General features: G+C 44.2%; 1 protein-coding gene across 2 annotated transcripts in view; it reads right to left on the reverse strand.

Annotated features, from left to right (window-relative positions):
- myo10 (myosin X) overlaps positions 1-20207 on the reverse strand; it is a 101348-nt gene extending 81141 nt beyond the window's left edge. For both annotated transcript variants that reach the window (XM_076744656.1, XM_076744655.1), the window contains exon 1: positions 19771-20207. In XM_076744656.1, the coding sequence (XP_076600771.1) occupies positions 19771-19791 (21 nt within the window). In that variant the 5' untranslated portion in view covers positions 19792-20207. The remainder of the gene's footprint in view (positions 1-19770) is intronic.
- Positions 20208-23163: the final 2956 nt, after the last annotated feature.

Raw genomic sequence — 23163 nt, forward strand, 5'->3', positions numbered from 1 at the left:
ATGCAGCCAATCCTTGCCATGTACACTGAGCCCTGAAAAACATGTTTATGGACTTTGATAATGTTTCAGTGTATTTAATTCATCTACTTATATGTTTAAAAGGGCTTTTATGAATTAACTGCATTTACATTTGGAATTTAAGCACAATAAATATTTGACTGGAAAGGCTTTCATTTTGCCCTTCTTGTGTCTTCTGCTTTACCATTTTATAGTCTATTTTTGGTGATCAGCTCTCATTCAAAAGGACATGAGCCGTAAATAGGAAAATTAAATCCCAAGCGCGGCAGCAGAGGATCTCATTGGTCAGTTGTTAACCTCTGAACCCACACACACAACTACCACCGATAGACAACAGGCAGAAAGTCTTTTAAAAATGAGCACAGTGAATGTAATAATGAAAGTGACACACTCCAGACTCCAGTGACTGCTCTCTGCTTTAAGGCCATGAAGACTTCTGTCATCCACAACAGACACGGCGAGCGGTGAGCAAACATTCAGCCTCCTTCAGCTTCCCGTCAACAAACAAACCTTCAAGCATTTGTTCGTCAGAGCTATGAATTCCTGATGACAGCGAACGTTTCCCTGTTTGCGCCTGCTGAGTGCTGAAGATGAGTCGGCTTGAGTCTCATTAACTATTCAGCAGCTCTCATTATGTCGTTCTGGTAACTGATACTCCATTCACGCTGTACGCCGATGACACTGGATTGTTAATGAGGCTGATGCTTATGACTCAGACATGCATTCACTAGTCAGTGTGTTAATGAACTGCAGAACAAAGACGAATACTCTGAAAGGGGTCAATCCTTCACAACATGCTCAGTGTGACATGAAATTACTCCATTTTCTACTTTGGTGCTGTCACATGAGCAGGAAATTGTTGCATTTGAATGCGTCTGAATATGTGTACATTTCACCGCTCACTAACATGTTGCAAACACTCCCATGAGGGAGGCAACAAATTGCTCTAAGGACTCACTAACAATGGAGGACTTGAGTTATACTGGGAGGCTTCGAGTGCGTCAATAAATAGAATTTGAATAAATACATGAATATGGAGCAGACCAATGGTGGAAAGAGCATGTATGCTTAGCAAACCACCCTGTGTAATTACAAGCTGAAAATAAAAAATAAACAATGTGCAATGAATCAATTCATACAGAGAAAACAAATGGAAATGAGGAAATGGAAAAGCTGGAATGCACTGACTCCCCCTGCATATTTGACAGAGGCGGGTGAGTTTGGTTATGAGCAGAAGCTGATGGAGAAAACAGGTGTTTGTGTTTATAGCTTTGGCCTGACTGTTTGGTGAGGAATTATTAACGTGCTGCTTACTGTCGGCCTACATGCTCTGAAACACAGACGCCATGTGAAGTTCAATGCAGAAAACAGGGCGCTAACACTGCAGCATTTAGTGTCCGATTTTTCCATCAGATCCACAAACTGTGGGTAAAAATGCTCCTGTGCCACTTGCACCATCTTTTTGAGACCACCTACACTGAAGCCGTGTGTCAGTTCAGGCTCAACAAACCTTTCAAATATCCTGCAAACTGTGGCTACAGTTACAGCTTCTCTTTGTCACTAGCTGTTAGCGTACACTGGTCGCATACAGGTAAGCAGCAGAGAAATGTACATGTTGCTCCTTTAATTATGTATTTGTATTGTGAACTGATAAAGAAGGGAAATATCACATGATCACACCTCTTTTTCCAGATCACTGGTCATTATACCAACACTCACAAAGTGACTTTGACTGGAAAACTCTGAAAGGTCCGATTCATCTGTCTGTTCCTAAAGGTGACTAAAGCCAAACTTAATGGGTGTTGTGTTATATTGTCAATGTAGTAGTAGTGTAGTGTAGTGTTGTTAACTCTCACGTGACCAACTCTGTGATTAAACGGCCATCTTGAGTTCGATGACAACATGAACATTTGCAAGTTGTACATACAGAGAATTTTCACCTTTACCTTTCATCCCACAGAACATGAATGCAGCATAAGGCCTGAGCCAGGGTCTTCCTTACAAAAATACTGGCAACTACACAGCCAACATATTGTTAAAGACAAGGAGAACGAGGAGGCGTTTAACAGGAACGTACATTTGTCCACCGTGAACTTCACAGTGCTGCAGGGCAATGATGACTGCAACAAAGACAAGAGCAACGAGTGCACGCACATATTAATTCATGCATGTTCTAGCTGACTTGAACCATAAAAGTGTCATTCTTTGGCTCAACCCTTTGAGGTTCGACTCAAAAACATTATTTCTGCCTCTGAAAAATGTTTGTGGTTCTACTAAAAGTCAAATCTGGTAAAAGTGTCGACAAAGCTGTCTATGTTAGAGAGCAACAACAGTTCCAAGACTCAGTCTGCAGGCCAGCCACCTGCACGCTGTGACCTTTTGCACATTCACTTTTTCAGGCTAAAGAGCTCTTCATTCTCTTTGGATTGGCTTGTTACTTCAACATGGGTGCCAGCACCTGGTCGCTGGCCCGGCTACAGACGGCTGAGAAGATGCTTTTGGCTTCCCGTCTCCAGACAGCCACATGAAACAACAAAGGCGTAAGAAAAAAAGTGAACTCTGAGACACTTTTAACCCCCCAACTAGAACATAAACACACTTATCCTGTGCATGCAAGAAAGATGAACATGTTCAGAAGAGATTAGAGGAATCCCTTTGAAAACAAGCAGCTTTGAAGTGAAGAAATTCGAACTTGCTTTTCCTGCCTCGACTCATGTCTTTGTCGACCGCCTTCCTGCTTTTTAGATGGAGTATTTTTATCCAGACGGCAGCCATTTTGGTTCATATCAGTTAGTAGAGGGCACAGAAGTGTCCAAGGTTAGAGAAGGCCATAAGGCTGCCAGTGTGGATCTTAAACCACGTGGGATGATGCAGATCAACAAATCATGCTCGTACGCCTGCCTCTCCAAACCAGGGAAAATTTACACATTCAGCAGTGAATGTAAAAACAGGCTTCTGGCGTCAAACTCTGCACATACATCACTCTGCACAGTGAAGCCCAAGCATTCAACTGTACGAACAAGAAGAAGAGGGAAAACACATTTTTGAGTGATGAGGGACTTTAAATAGTCCCATGAGCCATTAAATCCAGCAATAGGTTTGTCAGAGCAGCTTCCAGGTGAGAAAGTAGCAGCGGAGCGGAGCTATAAAGACCACGAAAGCAGTCGGCGAACTCTGCAGGAGTAACGGTAAAAATAAACTCTTTTCCATTATCTGTTTTTTGAATGAGGAGGTGCTTTCAGGCTGTTTTTGGTTTACAGAACAAAGCGACTGTGAATCCCACAAACCCAGGCTGTAATCTCAGTTATGCTTGCTGGGCAGCTTCCTTGTTTTCTCCTCACTGAGTCAAACATGCAACATCCACAGAAAAAGGCAATGGGGTTTTGTTTGCCATTTTTAGTCAGGTATTTTGGGGGGCCTCAGTGACATAAAAAGAACCATGACTGGGGCTGATTTTTTACTTCACCTTTATGGGAGGTGACACTTTCATCTGTCTGTCAGCAGGACGTCATAAAACCTGTGGATGTGTTGTAATGAAACTTGACTTCAATGAGACTTGATTCAAGAATTTACACATCACATTTTGGTGTTTAAGTCATCCTCCCACCGAACACCTGGCAAACACAAGGATTGAATGCGCCGCCATTACTGTGTTTATCCCATCACAAACTCTAAATATGGCCAGCCTTTATGTATTGTCTACTTCTGCTTGTAACCAGAGAGATTATACTTTCCAGATTCCATGAAGCCAGACCACAGGAAGCCCTGCTCTTTATTAAATAAAAGCCGAGTTATTTTCCTGTCCGAGAGCTATTAGTCAACGGAGATCAGTGCTGGCCTGTCTGCATGATGCACTGTAGAGTCTATATTTTTCACTAAAGCTGAAAAACAGGGGTGATAAGGGTTTTGAACATGTGTAAAAATCAAGGTTGTATCCTTTAATAATGACCAAGCAGTCATAAAAGTATAGCTGCATGCAGTAAAACTAGTTTCTAATGAAGCAAATGTCCTGTCTGTGACTCATTAGTCACCACAATCGAGCATGAAAAGCAGTTTGTCCCCGCCGCTGTCTGCAGCAAACAAGCCAAATCAAACTCACATTAAGAGAGGAATTCCCATTTCAAAGGAAGAAACTGGAGTTTGCAGAGACTCTTGAATTTTCTGCAGATCTGCAGCTCAGGATCAACGACGACCTGACGCTGAACTAACTGGGCTTGGACCAGTTTCCACCACTAAAGACCACTCAGGCCCATAAAGGGGGGAAATGACCAAACTCCCCTCACTAAAGACCACCTGACCTACTTTCTTCTGCTCTGCGTGTGTGTTTGTGTGTGTGTATGAGAGAATGTTAGTGCATGTTTAAGACATTGTTTGTTCAAGTGTGTGAAAGCACGAGTGGTAAAAAGGTGTGTGCACAGGCGGTTACGTGCAGTAAATGAGCTTTGAAGAGGTGTACTTGAAGGATTGTGTGTGTGTGTGTGTATGTGTGTTAGTTACAGGCTGGCAGCTGAGGCCAGAGCTGCCATGTGTTGCCCAGCTGTGGTCGCCTGGCGTTGGTTTTGCAGACTCGGAGCGGAGGGAACAGGCAGAATATAAATACTGTCTTCCCCTTTCTGCCTTTCTTCTGGGACAAACAACAGACGCCTTGTTGTACAGAAAACGGGGCAGTTTCACCCTGAGAAACACACTGTGTGGCTGCACGAGTTAAAGCAGGAGGTCACCGCAGCCGTTAAAAGGTGGGGAAAGTGGTGAAAGCTGCTTCTTCAAGTTAAAATCCTTCTCATTAACCCAATCCCACATTTGATGCTAGTTATGGTTAGAAATACTTCAGAAAAAGCCATTAAATTTCTGAGCGTTCTTTAATTACGTCTCTGTGTTGTAGTTTTCATTGTTAGTGGCAAAACACGCCATTCCTGCACAGCAGTGGAGTGTTCAGGCTTTTCGGACCGACTGGCCCTGCACTGACTTATGCAGGGGTGGCATGAAGTAACCAAGAAGTACACACACACACACACACACACACACACACACACACACACACACACACACACACACATTCTGAAATACTCAGCAGTTTGAACTAAAGCCCCGCCTCTCAGTGGGCAGACAGCCAATCATTCTTTAGGATAATGGGATGGCAGTTGGGGTGGCCAATCATATTTCAGGGCTGGTCAGCGCCAACCCACCCCGAGGCCACTCCTTGCACACGCCCCTCCTGCACAGGATTCAAGCTGCCCATCATTCAAGAAAATCAGAGTAATCAGAAGCATAATTTCCTCTCTGTGATATCAGCCTCTCTCTAACTGCTGACACGCCGGCTCAGAGCTGCGTTTAATTACTGCTAATGCAAACTCAACATCTCCTGCTGCTGCTGCTGCTTCCCATTAAAAATGCGACTTTCCTTCTGTCTTGTTTTGCCCGAGCGAGCGCGTCAGATTCAGTTCAGTGTCGAGCTGCTGCTGCTTTGCTATATTTGGGATTTCTAGTTCTAGATTTTCCTCTTTCAGTCCTCACTGACCTACATTTTCACATTCTGCCTTTAATTTCTGAATCGCCTCTATCTCGACAGATCGGAGTTTAGAAACTAGCCTTGATCTTCAGGTATGAAGCCCCTTTGAAGCAGCATGACCCACTGATCTGCAGAGATAACCCTGTTTATTCTGTCGCGGACTGTTTACTTGGTTTAGTGTGAGAAAGGCCTGATCTGGGACACGCTTCAACCCTCAGAGCTTTTAACTTCCTCTAATGACTTTATGGCTCTTTTGGAAAAGTACCAAGTCACTGAGTGCACTCGCAAAGGCAATCTAATAATTCTGGTGGCTTGGCCGTTGAAGAACTGGGTTAAGTGGCGAGGCGAGGGTTGAATTAGAGGAGAATTACTCTGCAGTGTATGTGTAAACAAACTGGAAGGGTCTATTTGATCACAGGACACCCAAAAGTGTGTTTAAAACCCCATACTTCACACAGGGTAATGAGGAAATTGTCCTCTGGGACGCACATAATGGTACACATTTCAAAAGAGAGGTCATGTGATGTTTACTACTCCTGAAAAGTTCTTCAGTCTTTCTCAGGGACAGTTTGACACATGGGACACAACCTTCATCCAGAAACTACCAACAAATAGCCTTTAAGAGGTACTGACTAGAAAACAAGCAGTTTTGAGCTGGAGAAGAAGAATCCGGGTAAAGAAAATCTCTTATTTGATCAAATCTACTCATTATTACGTCCACTAAAGTGGCTTTTCTTAATGCGAGACTATAATTTGCAAAATGCGAGTCACTATTAGGAGGGTCTGGTGTTAAATGCTAGAAAGACAGTTTTGGTTGTGGAATCATTTGAAACTGAGTCCAGCTAAAGGGCATCCAGAGTTTAAACCAACAGCCCAAGAAAAACAAACTGTTTATTCATCCGTCAACACAAGAGATGACAACAGGCCAGAGGACGACTAAACGAGGACTAATAACCAGCAGCACTATAAATCAGCCCTAAAAAACACGCCACAGTCATTACATTCAGATTCTTCACACTATGATCAGCACAAACTGAGAAGCTGCCTGTCGAGCATCCTGATGAGACTTGATGACGGATAAGGAAGGTGGACAACATCTGGATGAAATCTGATCGTATTCTGACATCTTGAAGTTGACAAAACAATCTCACATCGAGGTCTGTTTGGTGGCTGATGTGGAGCTTCTGACCGTATCAAAGGTTCCTCATCATCAACAGTGCAGATGCTCAAACTTTCCACAGGACCTCTCATCCATGTGGACTTACAGGTCGAGGTTCAAAGTTCATTCTTGACCTTGAAAACAGTAATCATACACTACTACTTTCAAAAACACAATGACAAAAGTGGGTATATTTTGACGGCCACTGACATGCTGTCGAAAGAACGGCTACATGTAGTCTACATAGCTAGTTTGTCAGCAGTCGTCTGTGTGAACGAGACACCACAGCTCTGCATCCTCTGTTTGAACCACTGAGGCCGAGGTCCAGCGCTCAGGAAACAATGCTCTGGAGAGACTGTGCTCCACCTTGTTCTTGTCCACCCTCTGACCTTACAGTCAAAACGAAGCGTCCACAGACTGATAGAGACGAGGTGGTGAGCGTGACGGGCAGATGAACATCTTTTCCTCTCAGCTGTGAATAAACATGAGGCTGCAGCGGGCTCTTTACAAACAGCTGCTGCTCACTGAATGCAGGTTTTGTTCAATGGGAACAAGTCTATCAGTTGATTCAACTGTTCACTTACTGATAAAGCAAAGGACCATCACCTCTTACTCACCACAGACCAAAAAGTCAGTGTCCAAATAACATGATGTGGCATTTGATAGAGGAGTTTATCCACATTAGTCACCAGTGAAGGTATTTCAAGGATGCAAATGAGCGATTGTGTCCTGGACTGAGAATGGGCAGTGGTGGAAGAAGTGCAAGCAGAAACCACAGCTACCAAACAGAAAGACGCTCAATTACATGTCCAGCATTCATGCGGCCTGCATTTTACTAGAAGTAAAAATCAAGAGTCCAAACCAGAAGTAATGATAATGAAGGCGAGAGTTTAGTGCCAGCTCTGAGTTTGAGTCTCAAGTTTGGGTCATTTTCTTACATATGAGCTGAGATAGAAACTGATGAGAACATGAGGAGTGACAGACCTGTAAGAAAGAAAAGTCTATACCTTCATAGATAACTGACAAAAACCAAAGAGTCAACAGGAAGGCCATGAAGTGCTGAAAAAATGGATGACTGAAAGCTCCAGATGAGCTACTACATGAACCTCGCAGCACAAGACTGTTAATCAACTACTGTTTCCCAGGTCGATGAGGAGTCTTGAGTTTCTTCCTCCTCTGGGACTGAAACCCAGACTTCACTGCTGCCTTGCTCCCCTACAGCTGAACACATAGCAGAACATAAATATGTAACTCAACGGCAATAACTCTGATGGGTTTCAGGAATCAGAAGTGAAGCTGCGATGTCTGAAGAGAGGAGATGCTCTGATTGCCTTTTTGGCTCATGCTGTGTAGAAAAATCAATCAGCTCATTAAATCAGATAATGGCCCAACTTTTCAGATACAGCCAGTAAGAACAGTGTGATGTGGTGCTGAGTACCCTGAGGAGTCCTTAGAGGAGAAGACCTGCACTCTCTCAAGGTAACAGGATCGCATGAGAAGGGGCTAATTACTGGAAATGGATGTTTGGTTTTTTGGGCTGTGCCAAGCCTGCACTTGTGTTGTGTTACGTTGTGTGTGTGTTTGTGTGGACGGGGTTTTCCAGGAAGCTGCTGTCAACACAGAGTCTAGGATCAGATAACCCTCCTCCTACTTCACTCCCAGATCTGATCAGAAACAGAAGCGTCTGTAGCTGAGATGACCAAGACAATAACTGATGTCCTTTTCAAGTTATAATGACAACGTTCACACAGGGAAACTCTCGACTGTTTTCCAGGGACAGCTGTCTTTTTCAGCAGGTCCACTTCAACTTTCTGGTCACTAAAACCAGTCTTCAGCTGTCCAAGTGCACACATCATTTTACACAATGTGTCTGTCGCATTCATCAGAATTTGTCCTCTAGTTCGAGTGCTTCACAGATATGCTGTGACCACAGCGTGAGCCTGCCCAAACTGTTTGATTCTAAGGTAAACCAGATGCACTTGTAGTCGCAGCACCTTGGAGATGAGATGGAGGACAAAGAGTATCCGATGTTATCGGGCAGGAGGGAGGCAGCGGACACACAGAGCAGCCGCTCACTTCTCGACTATCGCAATCATTATCTTGTGATCAGGACACGTCACCCAAAATCAGCTGTGTGGTTTTTCACCCCTCCATCACTGAAGCAAGATGAATGAAGGTCTTGTGTTGGGAACTGTGCTGCAATTATGAGACTCTGAAGATCTTGTAGGCTGCACGAGCTTTGACAGTAAAGGTTTTGGTGTCCGCCTTTAGGTTCATTTTAAAAGTCTCAGGGGTTAAGGTGTCTGTCTAATAAACGCATAAAATGCCCCCAAAATTGTGGTAATGTCTGCATCTGTATGTCCATGTGATGTGTTTCAAGTGGAGACTGAAGACTGAGGACTGTGGAGAACACCTGACCCTGTATGAGCCCTGATCGTACCTGTACATGGTTCTGTTCTGGATTATGTACGCTTGAACCGCCATGTTCAGCTGGGAAAGGAGTCTGAAGTCTACCAGCTACGCCCACAGCTCATTCGGATTGGGTTTTATCAATTAAACGAACTGGATATCAATTTTCATGCTTGTGCAAACCTCTGAAATTCAGAATGACACCAACTAAAATATATCGTTAGAACGGACAGTACGAGTCAGGCTCAGTGGGATGAGGGTTTAAAAAGGTTCAAGAGTCAATTTTCATGCAAACCTCCAAAATCTTTGTCCCGTCCTTGAAATTTTAAGGGAATTAAAAAGATCTACCCACTTTAAAGAAGCAGTTAGCTCTGAACGCTGGGAAACACTGACATGTCCGACCAAACGCTGCCTTTAGACGCAGGTTTGTCTTTAGAGACGACGTGTTCTGTCTTTCTGGGGAAAGGAAAGAGGAGAACAGCTTCCTTCCCACAGGTGCTTCCATTAAATCATCACGGTGTTTTGTAGGCCAGGTGATTCTTCGAGACGGTTATTTTGTGGACCAGGTGGGTGGGTGTATGTGTGACACACAATGCTCTGTGTTTAACAAGTGTAAACTGCCTTCAGGTATATGTGAACCAGAAATTACAACACACCATGGCACAAAACAAACAGCCACCTCACATGTCAATTACACACGTCTTTGTCAGGTGTTTGTCTGACAGGTGGGACAGCGGCTCGTCCTCTGCTGCAGGACGACCACATGCATGCATTTTGTGTGTCAGTTGTTTGGAAATTTTTCCTCATTGCTTTTATTTTAATTCCACTTGTTTTCATTTGTTTGCATATTTTTACAGTCAATTGTTTAAGTCAATTTTTAGACGAAAATGTCAAACTTTCTCTGGTTGAAGCTTCTCAGATGAGCATTTGATGCTTTTCCCTTTTCTTCAGTGAATAACGTTCAGATGACACCTTGTTCACTGAGAAACTATGAAGGGCATTTTATGGGTTTCTACAGACTATAAATGAAAACAATTGAAAGGAAAAAGTTTTTCTTGTTATATTCATACATACATTTTGTTAATATTAATATATTATTTTAAGAGTTATCTTCATCATTATTTGGCAGCAAAAGGGGATCTAAATAAAGAATACTCTAAAAAAGGGCGACTAAAGGATTAAAAAAAGACAGAAACGTTGAGCTGAACCTCGGCCTGAAAGGACAGTGAGTCTCTTTGATCGGCGGTCAGAAACACACAGATTGAGCAGCAGAGCTGGTTACAGCAGGTCTGATCTGCCCACATCAAAACACTCGTCTTTCCTCGGCTGCCTCCTGCAGCAGAGTGACACCTTGTCAGCGAAGATAAATCAAACTGGGTCGGATCCAGAAACTTAATTCCTGGTTTTAATTGACCATTTCAACAGTGGGGAACCACAAACCAGCGGGACGCTCAGGGATTAGTGTCAGGACTGCGTCTCAGCTTAAACTCGTTTTCCTGGATTTTGAAATATTGCCTCTGCAGCCACCGAACCAAGAAATGACCTCTGCTGCCGCGGTGGAAAGGTCCCCGTGTTACTGCAGCGCTGTACGGTAAGCATGTGGCCAGGTTGACATGGAGGGCAGATATGCAGACACATCAAATACAGGAGGAGTGACGGTTTTTAACATTATCTTAATGGAGTTTCCGCTTTATGACAAAGTGACACGAGAGTTCACGCGGACGTCAGGTGGCAGCAAAGGTCACGAGCCGCATCTGAACCCACACACACTTTGTACCTGAGTGAACACACTCACCTGGCCATTCAAATGCTGACTTTACCTACATCTGATCTCAAGATCCACTGACCCGCTTTTCCTCTCGTTTGCAAACTCATTTCAGTGAATCAAAGAGTGTGACCTGTGGCTCAAAGCTCAAGAGAAAGAAAGTGGACCTTCAGGTTCTCCTCCAGGCGTTTATGTAATTGTCGGGTTGGTATATTAATTTGTGTCTGATATAGTTTTCCTGCTTTTTCATGCTCCTGTCCTCTTTGGCTGTGGGACTTATTACCTTGTGAGAATGTTTTACCTGGTTATGCTGCAAAAACGGCATTTAAAGTTTCAGTTTTCAGGTTTCATTAAAAGACATATTTATCATTCACGTTTTTTTAGGGCGCAAAAAAATGCAAATGCTTAAACTATGCTTCTCGTGTATTTTGAAGACAATATATTGTATAACCAACTGAGTTATGAAGAAAATGATCATGTCAAATTTCAGTTTAGGCTGCATTTCAAAGAGAGGGACTCCAAACAGTGTGTCTGAGGCCTCTCTGAGGGAAGCGCATCACTCGTCTCAGTCGCATTTTATGGAAACTTTCTTGTTTATGGGGAGATGAACACCACAGAGGGTTGAGCACAGCCTTCTGCAGACCACGTTCAGTGTGAACACACATGTGGATGGAGTTGGAGGGAGCGAGAGGACAGGAAGTGTCAGGATCCAGAGGAATGTTTAGAGCCATCCGGCAGGAAGTCAGGACTTCATAGAAAGCCAGAGGAGGTAAGGAAGAGTGGGACAGAACAGAGGGAGATGAAGGTGGTGAAACAGGGACGAAGAGTTATGGATGGAGGGAGAGGAAAGCAGGAAAGTAAAACAAATGATTTACTGTCCCTGCTGATCAAACTGAGGACCTGGACTTAAGAGCAGTTTCATTTCAGGGAGGCTTGGAGTGACGACCCTGACTCAGTGTGTGTTCATCAGACTCCAGATAACAGGATACACAGGAGTGAGTTTAGATGGTTAAGGAGATTGAACACTCTGAAACTAAAACAGAAACAAATAAAGACCATTTTAATGCTAATCCTGCTTTCCTAATCCCTGCACTGATGTGTCTGCAGTCAAAACATATGTGTGAGATCAGCCGTCACCTCATCCTCGTCTGAACCACACAACGCCGACCTCGTCAACCACGACGGCCTCTTTATCACAATAACGCAGACCTACATGCAAAAGGCTGCTATTGTGGCATCTAAATCATGGATTAACCTACAAACTGAGACAAGGAGCAGATGTGAGAGAACCTGGAGCGCTGTGTTATGGAGCACTTTGGAGATCAAGTCAAAAATGTCTTATCTTAAAAGAACTAAGCTGTTGGTATGTGAATGACATGGTCACACGGAGTCAGCCATGTTGGTGCCTGCAGCTTGTTAAGTCTAGTTAAGTTTGGGCGGCTGGTTATGGGTTTGCTTACCGTCACTGGTGGAAATTTACAACAAACCTGCAGTCAGACACTGTTGAACTGTTTTCTGTCATTCATCCGTTTCTTAGCTTGACTGGCTGCTTTGATAAATAGCAACCTGTTCTCCTGGTTGGATGAAGTCTGTGGTACTATTTCTATTATTTTGTCAACCCCATTTATATCAGCGAGGGCAGACTAAATAACGGGAACACTTCTATGTATAATGCGATACAGTTGAAAAGCAGTGCAACCTACATCCTCCAAATCATGCGATTAATCGGCCTTTGATGGAGGTTAACGTTGACTTTCAGAGAGGTGACGATGGTGGTGCTGTTGGACTGTGTGATCACTGATTAAACTGGATGAACAGAACATTATATTTAAATTAGAAGGCTCAGAGCAAAGCTGCTCAGCGGTGGCTCGTGCAGATGAAACGCTCTTTGTTGTGGCTCAGAGTCAGATTTCACTATCACTTATGATAATATCAGAGAACACCTCTTAAATTGCTTCTCACACTGTAAAGGGAGGGAGTGGGGGATGGGACAAATAAAACTATGCTCAGGACCCCCATCAGACCGGGGCCGGCCCTGTTATTGTTGTGGCGCTCCACTAATGCTGGGTGAGGTTGGAACTACAGATTTTTTTCATTTTGATTCATCTCTATATTATTCAGCGACTGACTGAATTCAGCGACTGTAGATCTGCAGCTGAAAGGGAGTAATGAGTTGCCCAAGGACACTTCAGCAGGGCGGACACTTTAAGTCTACACCTGAAGTCCAACGTCTCACCTCTCACTTCACCGCCAGGCCGCTGAGCTGCCGGCTAAAATCATAAATCTAAATCAGAGATTTGGTCCTCGGTCACCACTGCAGCCAAAGGAGGAAATAAAAATAAGCAGGTTTCCTGTCTGGGTCTGGGTGTGGAGCTGCAGGTCTGGGGCTTTGTTTGATTTCCCACAGTCACAGTTGCCTCTCTGCCCCGCGTTCAGTCGGCTGAGAGCAGTGAAACCAGTTTAAGATGGAGAGCAGGCGGCTCTGGCTCACATCCAGAGTGTCTGCCTCCTTGAGAAGGTGTTATTTCAGCAGCGGCGTAAAAAGGCCTCGCCAGGCCAGCAGCCAAGCTCGGCTGGCTCGCTGTGCGCATTTTTTTCACTAAACATAAAAAGGACGTGAGAAATAAGACACCGACTCCCTGCATGGGACTGTGGACAAGACTGTGTTTGTTACAAACGAGACAAGGAAGGAAAACCGTACCTGCCACAGCTTCAAACATACATGGTTTCAATGGTTCAATTTTTACACGTGGGCTGAATTTTGGGGGGCCACATACCTGTTATCACTTGAACAAGGTCACATGCTGCCAGCTAAACCATCTCATTACAACTGGGTGACCACTCAGTGAGGAAGGTCATGAGATGTGGTTGAAAGCTTTGGAAGCACAAAGCTTGAGTAAATTCAGGATCCAGGCCAAGAATGAACCTTCAGGCTCATCCACATGCTTTGTTTCTGTGTCCACACACTTTTGGCCATATAACAGATCTCTTTTTGTCTATTTTTGGTGTTGGGCATTAGTCTCATAGATGTACTGCTTCTTGTCCTCCTGCTGAGACAGGAGTCACTTTCAGGTCTAAAAGGAGATTTGCCTCTCAAATTCCTCAGACTCTGATTGGTCACTCGTCAGGGTGACCTGAAGAAACGTCTGAACATAAAAAACAGCAGACCGAGCAAGAGCTCAGCTGTACGCACAAGACAGTTGTCCTACGAGGACAACAGGGCGCAGGGGCGTCCGCGGAGCACAAAACGACAAATCTGCAAGCTGTTTAAATTCCTCTCAGCTCCTCCTGGCTCCTCCTGGCTCCTCCACAGGTGTCAGGTTTCAGCTTTAAACAAGCCAGGGAGCCGCAGAGGGAGGGCTGAGAGCCGCTCTGACGCAGCAGTGTGACCGGTACAGTCGAAATTATCGTTAAAATGAAGCGCTATAAACCGGTAGAGCCTTTGTTTGTTGTGGTGAGCCTATTAAGGTCTATGATTGGGCAGTTACTTTTTATGGTTTTAAGGAGAAATGCAGACAGCTGAGGCCTGAGGAGGGAAGAGAGCTCTGAAGGTTTCAGGGCTGCTTTGAAATCTACAAAAACCAAGTTGACGGGTGCAGCGATCACATTCTTACAGGCTTACGTTGGGAGCATGACCGTCCCTGCGATTTTATTAAAAACATGAAGCAGAAGCTCTCAAACCTCTGAACAGCTCGTCGCCAGCACCAAGCTCAGCCAGCCGAAGCTGCAGCCACCATAACGATATTCCCACCAGCATCTTCACACACCAATTTCTGACTCATTGACAAAACACTCAGGGTTGAACGACAAAATCTGAACTCCATGTTAGTACAAAGTGAAGCGTGGTCTCAGCTTTAAAGTAGAGGTTAACAACCCGGCGGTCGGACAAGGGCTCGCAGGATGAGATGTTCAGGTCTCTGCTTTTTTCTTGTTCATTACAAGAGAATTTTATCAAGGCTGGGCCCTAAAAGCACTCAAATAAAATCTGAAAAAGAAAAATCACATGGTCACATGTCACAGGTCGCATCTTTAAATCTGCTGCTTTGTTCAACACAGTTTAAATCACAAAGATGGTGGATTTGCAACGATATTAAACCGGAAAAAGCAGAAATCCTCACATCTGAGAAGCTGGAACACGCATATAGTGGGAAGATATGATTTCAGGGTTTCATGCCTTTTTAAATATGAAGCGTTTTAGGCATCAGTTATTAACAAGGTAAACTTCACACTCACGTCCTGCTACTTAAACAGTGCATGATGTGTTACACACATCAACACTGTGTGCAGGGTGCAGTCTTTCTATCATGTCCTGCTTGTTATTTGTGTGTCTGCTGTCCCTGATGAACACTACTCCTTCACTAACACAGCGATCACTGCAGACCCACACCTGAAGCAAGCCTGCTCTCTGATTGGTGGACAGGTGAAGCCTACCTAGCACCACGCCCACCAGTTCAAACAAAAACAAACCCTGTAACCGTCTGACGGGCTCAACCGACTGACTCCACTGTGTCAACACACACACATGCATGCATGCGCACGCACACACACTCCACCTTCAAACACACTGCCTCAGAGCACAAACTGATCCACTGCCGCCTGCTCATTGGATATAATAAAACTGGATATTGGCCAATCAGTGGCGCCCACCGACCAGGATTATTCTCCCGTGAAGCCTCGGGGGCGTCAGTCTGTTAAACCTGAATGAAACCTGCCTCATCCTGCCTGCAACAGCTGCTGGTCTCGGTTCAGTGGAGAGTTTTACTGTTTCAAAATGCCATTTAAGAGGTTTTTCCACTCTGCAAAAAGTCTTCATTTTTATAGGATCCAATTTTGGAGAATAAACGTGGTAACACACAAAAGCACTGAATAGTTTTGGGGTTAAGGACAGTTTTGATGGAAATAGCTCATATTACGTGCCAGTACTCAATATAACTCTCAGGGTGAAAGTGGCTTTGAAACTGCAGATATTTCTTAAGCCTTATTGTCGATTTAAAGTAAGGTGGCCCAACTTTCAGCATCTTAAATCCTGATGCTCTGCTTGCTTGTGCTGGTCCTGAACGCTTTAAAGAGATCCTGAGTGTTTCTATGTTTGACAAACTTCTCTGCACAGGATATAAAGTGATCTGATTGTGGCTGGACAGGACAGAAAATGACCCAGTGATGAAAATGTGCAGTCTGAAAGCGCAGTCAGACTCTATTTTTAGTCCCCAGACTGACTCTGGTCCAGACTGTTTTGGCTGCAGCTCAGTAATTAGAGACGAGAAACCTTCTGCTAACGGATGTGTCATTGTCAACACATTCATGTCTCTGGAGTTTGGGACAATGAGCTTTCCTCTCTCTATTCACTGCGATGTTCAATTTAAGTGAGGCTGTCAGGAAAAACTCTCCAACCTCCTCCACTCATGAAACAATCAACAGATCACATTAAAAATGCACCAATAAGAAGGAAGTGAGAAACTTGTTTTAACTGATGGGATATTAATAAGAAGGCTTCTCTTCTGCAAACTCCTCCCAAAACAACACAAACCACAGACTACAGACACCAAGTGCTGAAAATACCACATTCCCTCAGACCATTGTATTAAACACAGAGTGTGTTTACATACAGGAGGACATTGTATAATTCAGTCCAGTCAGCAACTGAAGTCTCCGTATTTCACAGAAGAACCAGTAATTTGACAGTCAACTGAGGTTATTCCAGTTGTGCTCCACAACTGGGAGATAAGTGAGTGATCAGCAGAAACGACAAAGTTAAAATCTAATGTGGTGAAGCACAAACAGGATGACATTCGAAAATTCAAGATTCAATCGAAAAGCTTCTAAAAGTCCACAATTTGTGATTAAAGACAAAAATTCTGAACATTTCAAGAAATTCATAAAACTCCCAGTATTACACCAGAAAGTCAAGACTAAAAAGACAAAACTATTGGACTAAATTTGCGTATTAAACACACAAAAATCTGCAAAAACCACGATTTCTGACCTGAAAAAGCTGTGTCAAACCCAAGACTTACTGATTTAATACAGATATTGTAGTTTTACATGACTTTCATGAAGAAATTCTTCTTTGTTGTACATATTTTGTCTGTGTGTGTGTATGTTAGGCCTGCTGGGATCAATAAAGTAAAAGTCTAAGTGTGACTTCTGGTTTCTCATGGGACACGAACAGCGGTCTCCTGGGTCCTGTTTCTTTGACTCATCCATCCACCTCCACCCATGTGACTTTGTTCCATTCATGATTACTACAGCCTCTAGAGGTCACTACCCAATTTCAGTATTATAACAGATTATGGAGTAAATCACTGCATTTTTCAAGATGTAATTCCATCCCTTAGAGTATAAGATGATAAAGAGAGCAGGCTTCAAACCAAACTCCTGCTGACCAGAATTATACACAAAGCGCTTCCTGACATCAGAAAGTACCCATGATGCTCTGTGTGTTTGCACAGATAGTGAAGAACAATGAGATAAAGAGTAAAGTTAGGAAATGAGTGAATCGTTCAACTTAAGGAGGTTTCTGCAATAAGACGACAGCTGAAGGTTCGAAGCCCTTTATCAACAGAGTGTCTTTGTCCAGCCTCAGTCGCTGTGGGTCCCTCATCTGAACTGTCCTCAGTGTAAATATGGAGCACTCCGGTTTTCTTCCCAGTTCACATTCCTCTCAAACTGTTGGCCTCCGTCTCTGGTGGCTGGAAGCTGGTTTACTTCCTTGTCAAATGCCCTTTTCCTTAAAGACTGGGCTCTTTGTTTCAGCTGCGATTAGCTGGCAGATATAAAGGCAGGCAGGCCGATATTTGAGACGATTGTGCACGCCTGCCTGCTTCTGGCGCTCACAAATATTCCCTCTCTAAGACTTCCAGGGAGAGCTCAGCAGCCAGATGTACCGAGCACTCGTCATGAGACCGGCGCGAAGCTCGCTCTGTTTGTTTTACTCAGCCCGAATGCTCTCACCAGCGCCTTTGAGCTCAGCGAGTCTGCCGACCTTTGACATTTCATACCGCTGGAAACCTCACAGGATTTTGAAAATGCATGAGCACCAATGAGAAAGCAGGCAGTCTTTCAACCAGGAAGCAGAACTTTTTATAACAGCTGAGCTGTTTCACCGATACACCGCTACCTGAAACCGGTTTTAAAGTGCTTTCAGCATTGCGTTGTTTTTTTATCCAGAGCCGATCTGTCAGTGAAATGACAGCTGCTGTGATGACAAACTCTTTTCCTAAAGGCTTGAAATGCCAAAACAAAAAAATCAGGAATGACTCAGGTGTTGGTGCCGTTACCTGGTCGACGTCACCACAGGGAGGTGCGGATACTGATGTCGTAAATCGACCATGAGTAGCTGTGAGTCACAACTCGTGGAAGATTTACACAACTACAACGTTTCAAATGATCAAGATTAAGCACCTGACAGACTATTACTGTGGTTCAGCATCATCCCCACACACCTGCTGACTGGTCTATAGAACTCACAACCCTGTAAGACCGACACAAACTTCCAGGGGGATAAAAGCATCGTTACCTGCTTTTCTATGATCAGCAGCCAAAGATCATAGCTTGACTTTCTTTATAGCTCCTACACAAAGGCACAACTTTAAAATCATTGGGGCAAATGACGATTATTTTCTTGTTTAATCGATTATTTGTTCTAGAAACCATCCGAAATCACCCAACACCATTTCCTACAGCCCTGGCTAATGTCTTCAAATGGCTTGTTTTGTCCAACCAACAGTCCAAAAGTAGCATTTAGTTTACAATCGCAAAACACAGAGAAAAGCACACAAATCCTCACAAACGAGAAGCTGGAACTTGGCATGTTTAACATTTTAGCTTGAAAGGTGAGTTCAACAACAAACAGATTATCAAAATTGTCTTAACTTTCTGTCAATTGACAAAGTGTGAAGATCAACTTGAAACAGTTTAGACACTGCTTTATAAAGAGCAAGCAACATGACGTATATAAACAGCTGTGAAGATCTGAGCCTCAACACTGACATCTGCTTCACCACAGCTACTCCACAATCAAAGCAAAGTGATCTCTGGCTTGAATGGACCCTCAGCGGGGTTTTTTTACACATCAGCAGCCCTGGAGGGAGGCATCAGCTGAAAGTGCAGCATCCAAGAGTCGATATCAGCCTCACAAGTTAGCTGACAGCGTTTGCAAACAGAGGATCAGAGAAATTTAAACTGTCCTTTATCATACAAGCATTCAATGGTCCCTCTGCTGCTGACTGGCCAATCAAAAGCTCCCAGTGGGACACAGGTTCAGACTTCTATTAATAGACTTACAGGACTTTTTTCTTGGAGGAAACGAGAAAAGAGGTGCGGAAATACCACAGATCCACTGGGACCTGGTCCAACCCCGAGTCCAACCCCCCTGTCTGACCAGCACAGTCCCTGTGATATTCTTATGGTATTCCTGGAGGGGTTAGTGTTTGCATGTGTCACTGTGTCATAGGTTCACGGCTCATGTAAAGTACTTTATGATACCATTTGTGCTCATAACATCCCCGATATTTCAATAGGAAGTCATAGTAGTGAGTTTATGTTGGCCTCACTGAACTTTATCACATTTTTTTGCATGCATTTGTGTCTTGCAACAACTTTCTGACACTCACTAGCAAGTTTCTGCTAACTTTATTGAGCTTTTTCCCTATAATATAATATTAGGACTCCTATAAGAACTTTGACTGTTGCAGGGATATTTCAGAAGTGATTAATAAACGGAATGATTCGTGTAACAAGTTTTTCAAGATGTTGTCATAGTTTAAAGTATCCTGAAGTTAGTCTTAACGAGTGAGAGTTACTAATACTGCAGTGCAACCAAGTGCATGATGCGTTTAAGCGCCTAAAGCCCAGCGTGTCCAACATGTTACATGAATGAAGATGTAAAGGACCTGAGCAGTGCTTCCTTACCTCTGTGAAGAAATTATCCATTGCCCTCGTTACTTTAATCCCCGAGGATCTGCTGTATGGAACCCGCGCGTCCGGTCAATCCAACTCATGTGTTGCTGGTGTGATTCCAAGCAAAACGGAAAAAAAGGAAGCAGATCCGACAGTTTCAGTCCATGATCTTCATCCCGAGCGTCTGCAGGGTCGAGGACAGTCAGTCAGTCAGTCAGTGTGGGGCTACAGCAGTAAATTTACTCTTTGTTTCATGTGTTACTCCTCCAGCAGAGTCCTTTAAAAACTTTCGGCTCTTCTCCTGGGGCCCCGGCTCCTCTGTGCGCTCCTGCGCGCCTCCGCTGCGGCTCCGTGCGTCACCTTTGTCCGCTCCGTCTGGCTCGGTGGTTTGTTGTTTGGTCAACAAACGTGCAGCTGAAGCGAAGAAGCGAGAGGCCGGTCAAACTTTGGAGACGTTCAGTCAGTCAGTCAAACCGGTGGACGATAATCCTGAAGCTCCACCTCCCCACCCGGCACCCCCGCCTCCTCCTCCTCGTCCTCCTCCAGCCCCGCTGTCTCTCTGACTCCTCCTGCTGTCAATATGTGGAGTCCAGACACTAGATGGATGAAAACAAACAGAGGACGCTTTCACTGAAAATCAAGGAGAAGTTTCATGGTCCGACCTAAAATGAAGCAGTGCAGCTTATTACTTATAAAAGGCAAAATGTGTTGTAGTGATGAAGTCTCACCGCACTTCTAAACTGTTAAACTCAAGCAGCCTGACTCCGTCACAGGACCACCACTCCAGCCGGCTCTGTTTTGGTTCGTTTTCTTCCATGAAGAGCCGAACTGGAAAGCTGTTCAGGAGCACCTGTTTGGGTTCATCCACCTGGAGCTACACTGCGGGGTGAGGGCTGACAGAAGGCCCCTGTGGACGAGATGGCGGGAGGAGTGTCATGGCGCCTGAAATGGCCTCTGCTGCGGCTGCCTGCTCGGCGGTAACGACGACCTTCTCATCACGGGAATCTGTTAAGCTGTTGTGGCTGACTCTTTACGGTGTGGCTTCACCCACTGAGCCACCGTTTTCACCAGCGGAGCGTTCCTTGACGGTAAACCGCCATTTTATGTCCAGTTCAACTGACAAATATGAATGCTAACATTTAAACCAAGCTAGCCAGACGCCGCGCGGGAAGCTAATACTTCCAGACTTTGTCGATGTATCTGGCACTAGTGCTGCAAGATAGTTTGGGTAACATTTGGGTAAAGCACATATAAGTCAAATAACTTTGAAAAATACAAAGAGTCTGTGGAACGACAGGATTAACCCTTGAATGCTATGTCAGTGGTGAGAATTTGTATCCACTTCCTGTTTCCGGGGTGGGCGTGGTCACATCTTTCCGCCCACCCCCATTGGACAGTTTTAACTGACACATTGCTAATGGTCTGTTTGTTTATGTCCAAACAATGCAACACTAGATTCAGTACAGATTTTATGTTTATGCTGTCTTTTGCTGCTTGTTTTTATCAGTGTGCCACTGAGGCAGAGAAGGCTCTCAGACAAATACATTTTCTCCAGATTTGTCTGTCTGAAAAATGATTTAAGTGTCTGACTGTTTGGAAGAAATGCAGCTTGTGTATCTGCTGATGAAGATCAAGTGATATGACAGAAAGCTCCTTGTGGTGAAGCTCTGGAAAAATGCAGCAAGTGGACTGTGAGTGGTTTTGTTAAAGTGTTGCTTTTGTTTTTCAGAAGAATGAATTTAATGATGAGAATGTGAAATTTAACAAAACATATTTTGCATTTTATTTGTGTACCACCATTATTTCATTTACAGCCTCTGACAGAAACAACAGAAACTGACGAATCTGCCTCAAAAACATACTGAAATAAAACAACAAAAAAATCACTAATGCTGCTGTACTGACCCAGTTTTATAGCAGACATTTTAAAAACAAATTAAATTGATATCAATTAGATCAATATCAAGCATGAATCAATCCTACAATGACCCCTGACCCTGCTGGTAGTCCATCCTGTCATTTGGGATTTAGTGCCCCCTGCTGATGACTGGCAGGAGAGCAGCAGACCTGAGAGCTGCCCTCTGACCCACAGTCAGTTATCAGTACAATGTGAATGTAATCTCAACACAGAATCCACATTCTTCTTAAAAATGCATTAAGAAACAGACAGATGAGAGGAAGGTGTAAAGTGCTTATTTGTATTAATATTCTCAGATCCTGAACTGTTTCATTTGCAATCAAAGGCTTCTGCAGTGCCACAGATGATAGTCATAGTTTCACTGGGAAGCCTTTATACTCAAACACTCTGGGCTTTTTTGAACTTGTGCAACAGCAAAAAACCACAGTGTTGCATGTGGGTTTGCAATCCTGTGACCATCAGCAGCTCGTTGCAGAGCGGGAACACAATCTGAGCCAGCTGCAGGAAAACAAACTGCATAAGAAAGAGGAGAAGGTTGTTTGACAGTCTCCAGGGTTCTTCAAGAGATACAGAAATTGCAGCACTGTCAGCAGTTCCAGTCTGGTTCAGACCAGATGAAACCAGAAGGTGGTGGGATGTCAATCAGAAATGCTTGTGCACAACTTTGGTTTGTTTGTGATGGTTTGGATTCAGTGATGGTGCCTGAAGTCTTTGGCCTGGTCGTTTTGTTCATGTTTCTTCACAGCTACGCTCTCTGGGTTCACTAAATCTTCCCAGTTATTTGTCTCCGAGGTGTTCTCCACCCGTTATCACGCTCCATAGATCACCTGTCTGGACACTGTCACCTGAGTGACCATTGACCTGTAATCCCAGACCGCTGACAGAGGTTAAGTAGCACTCATGCTCTGCAGCGATGGCCCGTAAACCCCTGAGGATTCCTCGGTCAGGGTCAAACTGGATTCAGTGAGAGGAAAGAGCTCAGCTCACCTTTAGAGACGCACAGTAATGTGGATGCAGCTCCACCTCTGGTCTCCACCTTTTGTGTGAAGGGGTTGTTGGAGCTGACATGTTGGTGTTGAGTGATGAGGAACTGCTGAACCACTTAGCTGTTAGATAACCTCTGCATGTTTTAGCCTGCTCACTACAAATCACATGTCCAGGGGTGTCTCAGACTGTCCATCTGACTTCTCAGTCCTTACATGACCTCTCATGAGTGTGTGAGCGTATCATATGTATGTTAAAGCCACTGTTGTATATGTAGAAACTGGAACTAAGACTGGCATATAAATGAACATGTTAAGTGACTGAAGATCAGCACAAGACAGTGCCCCCTGATATATGAAGGCCGGGATCAGACTTTGAAGGAGTGCAGCCAGCAGCATGACATGGTTTGGATTCAGTGATGGTGCCTTGTTGCCTTGTTTCTTGGACTGGTCGTCTCATCATCAGGACTACCGCAGGACTACAGGGGCCCGTTGTCTCTTGTT

This window comes from Chaetodon auriga, chromosome 12 (genome assembly GCF_051107435.1).
Source record: "Chaetodon auriga isolate fChaAug3 chromosome 12, fChaAug3.hap1, whole genome shotgun sequence".
Taxonomy (NCBI): Eukaryota; Metazoa; Chordata; class Actinopteri; order Chaetodontiformes; family Chaetodontidae; genus Chaetodon; species Chaetodon auriga.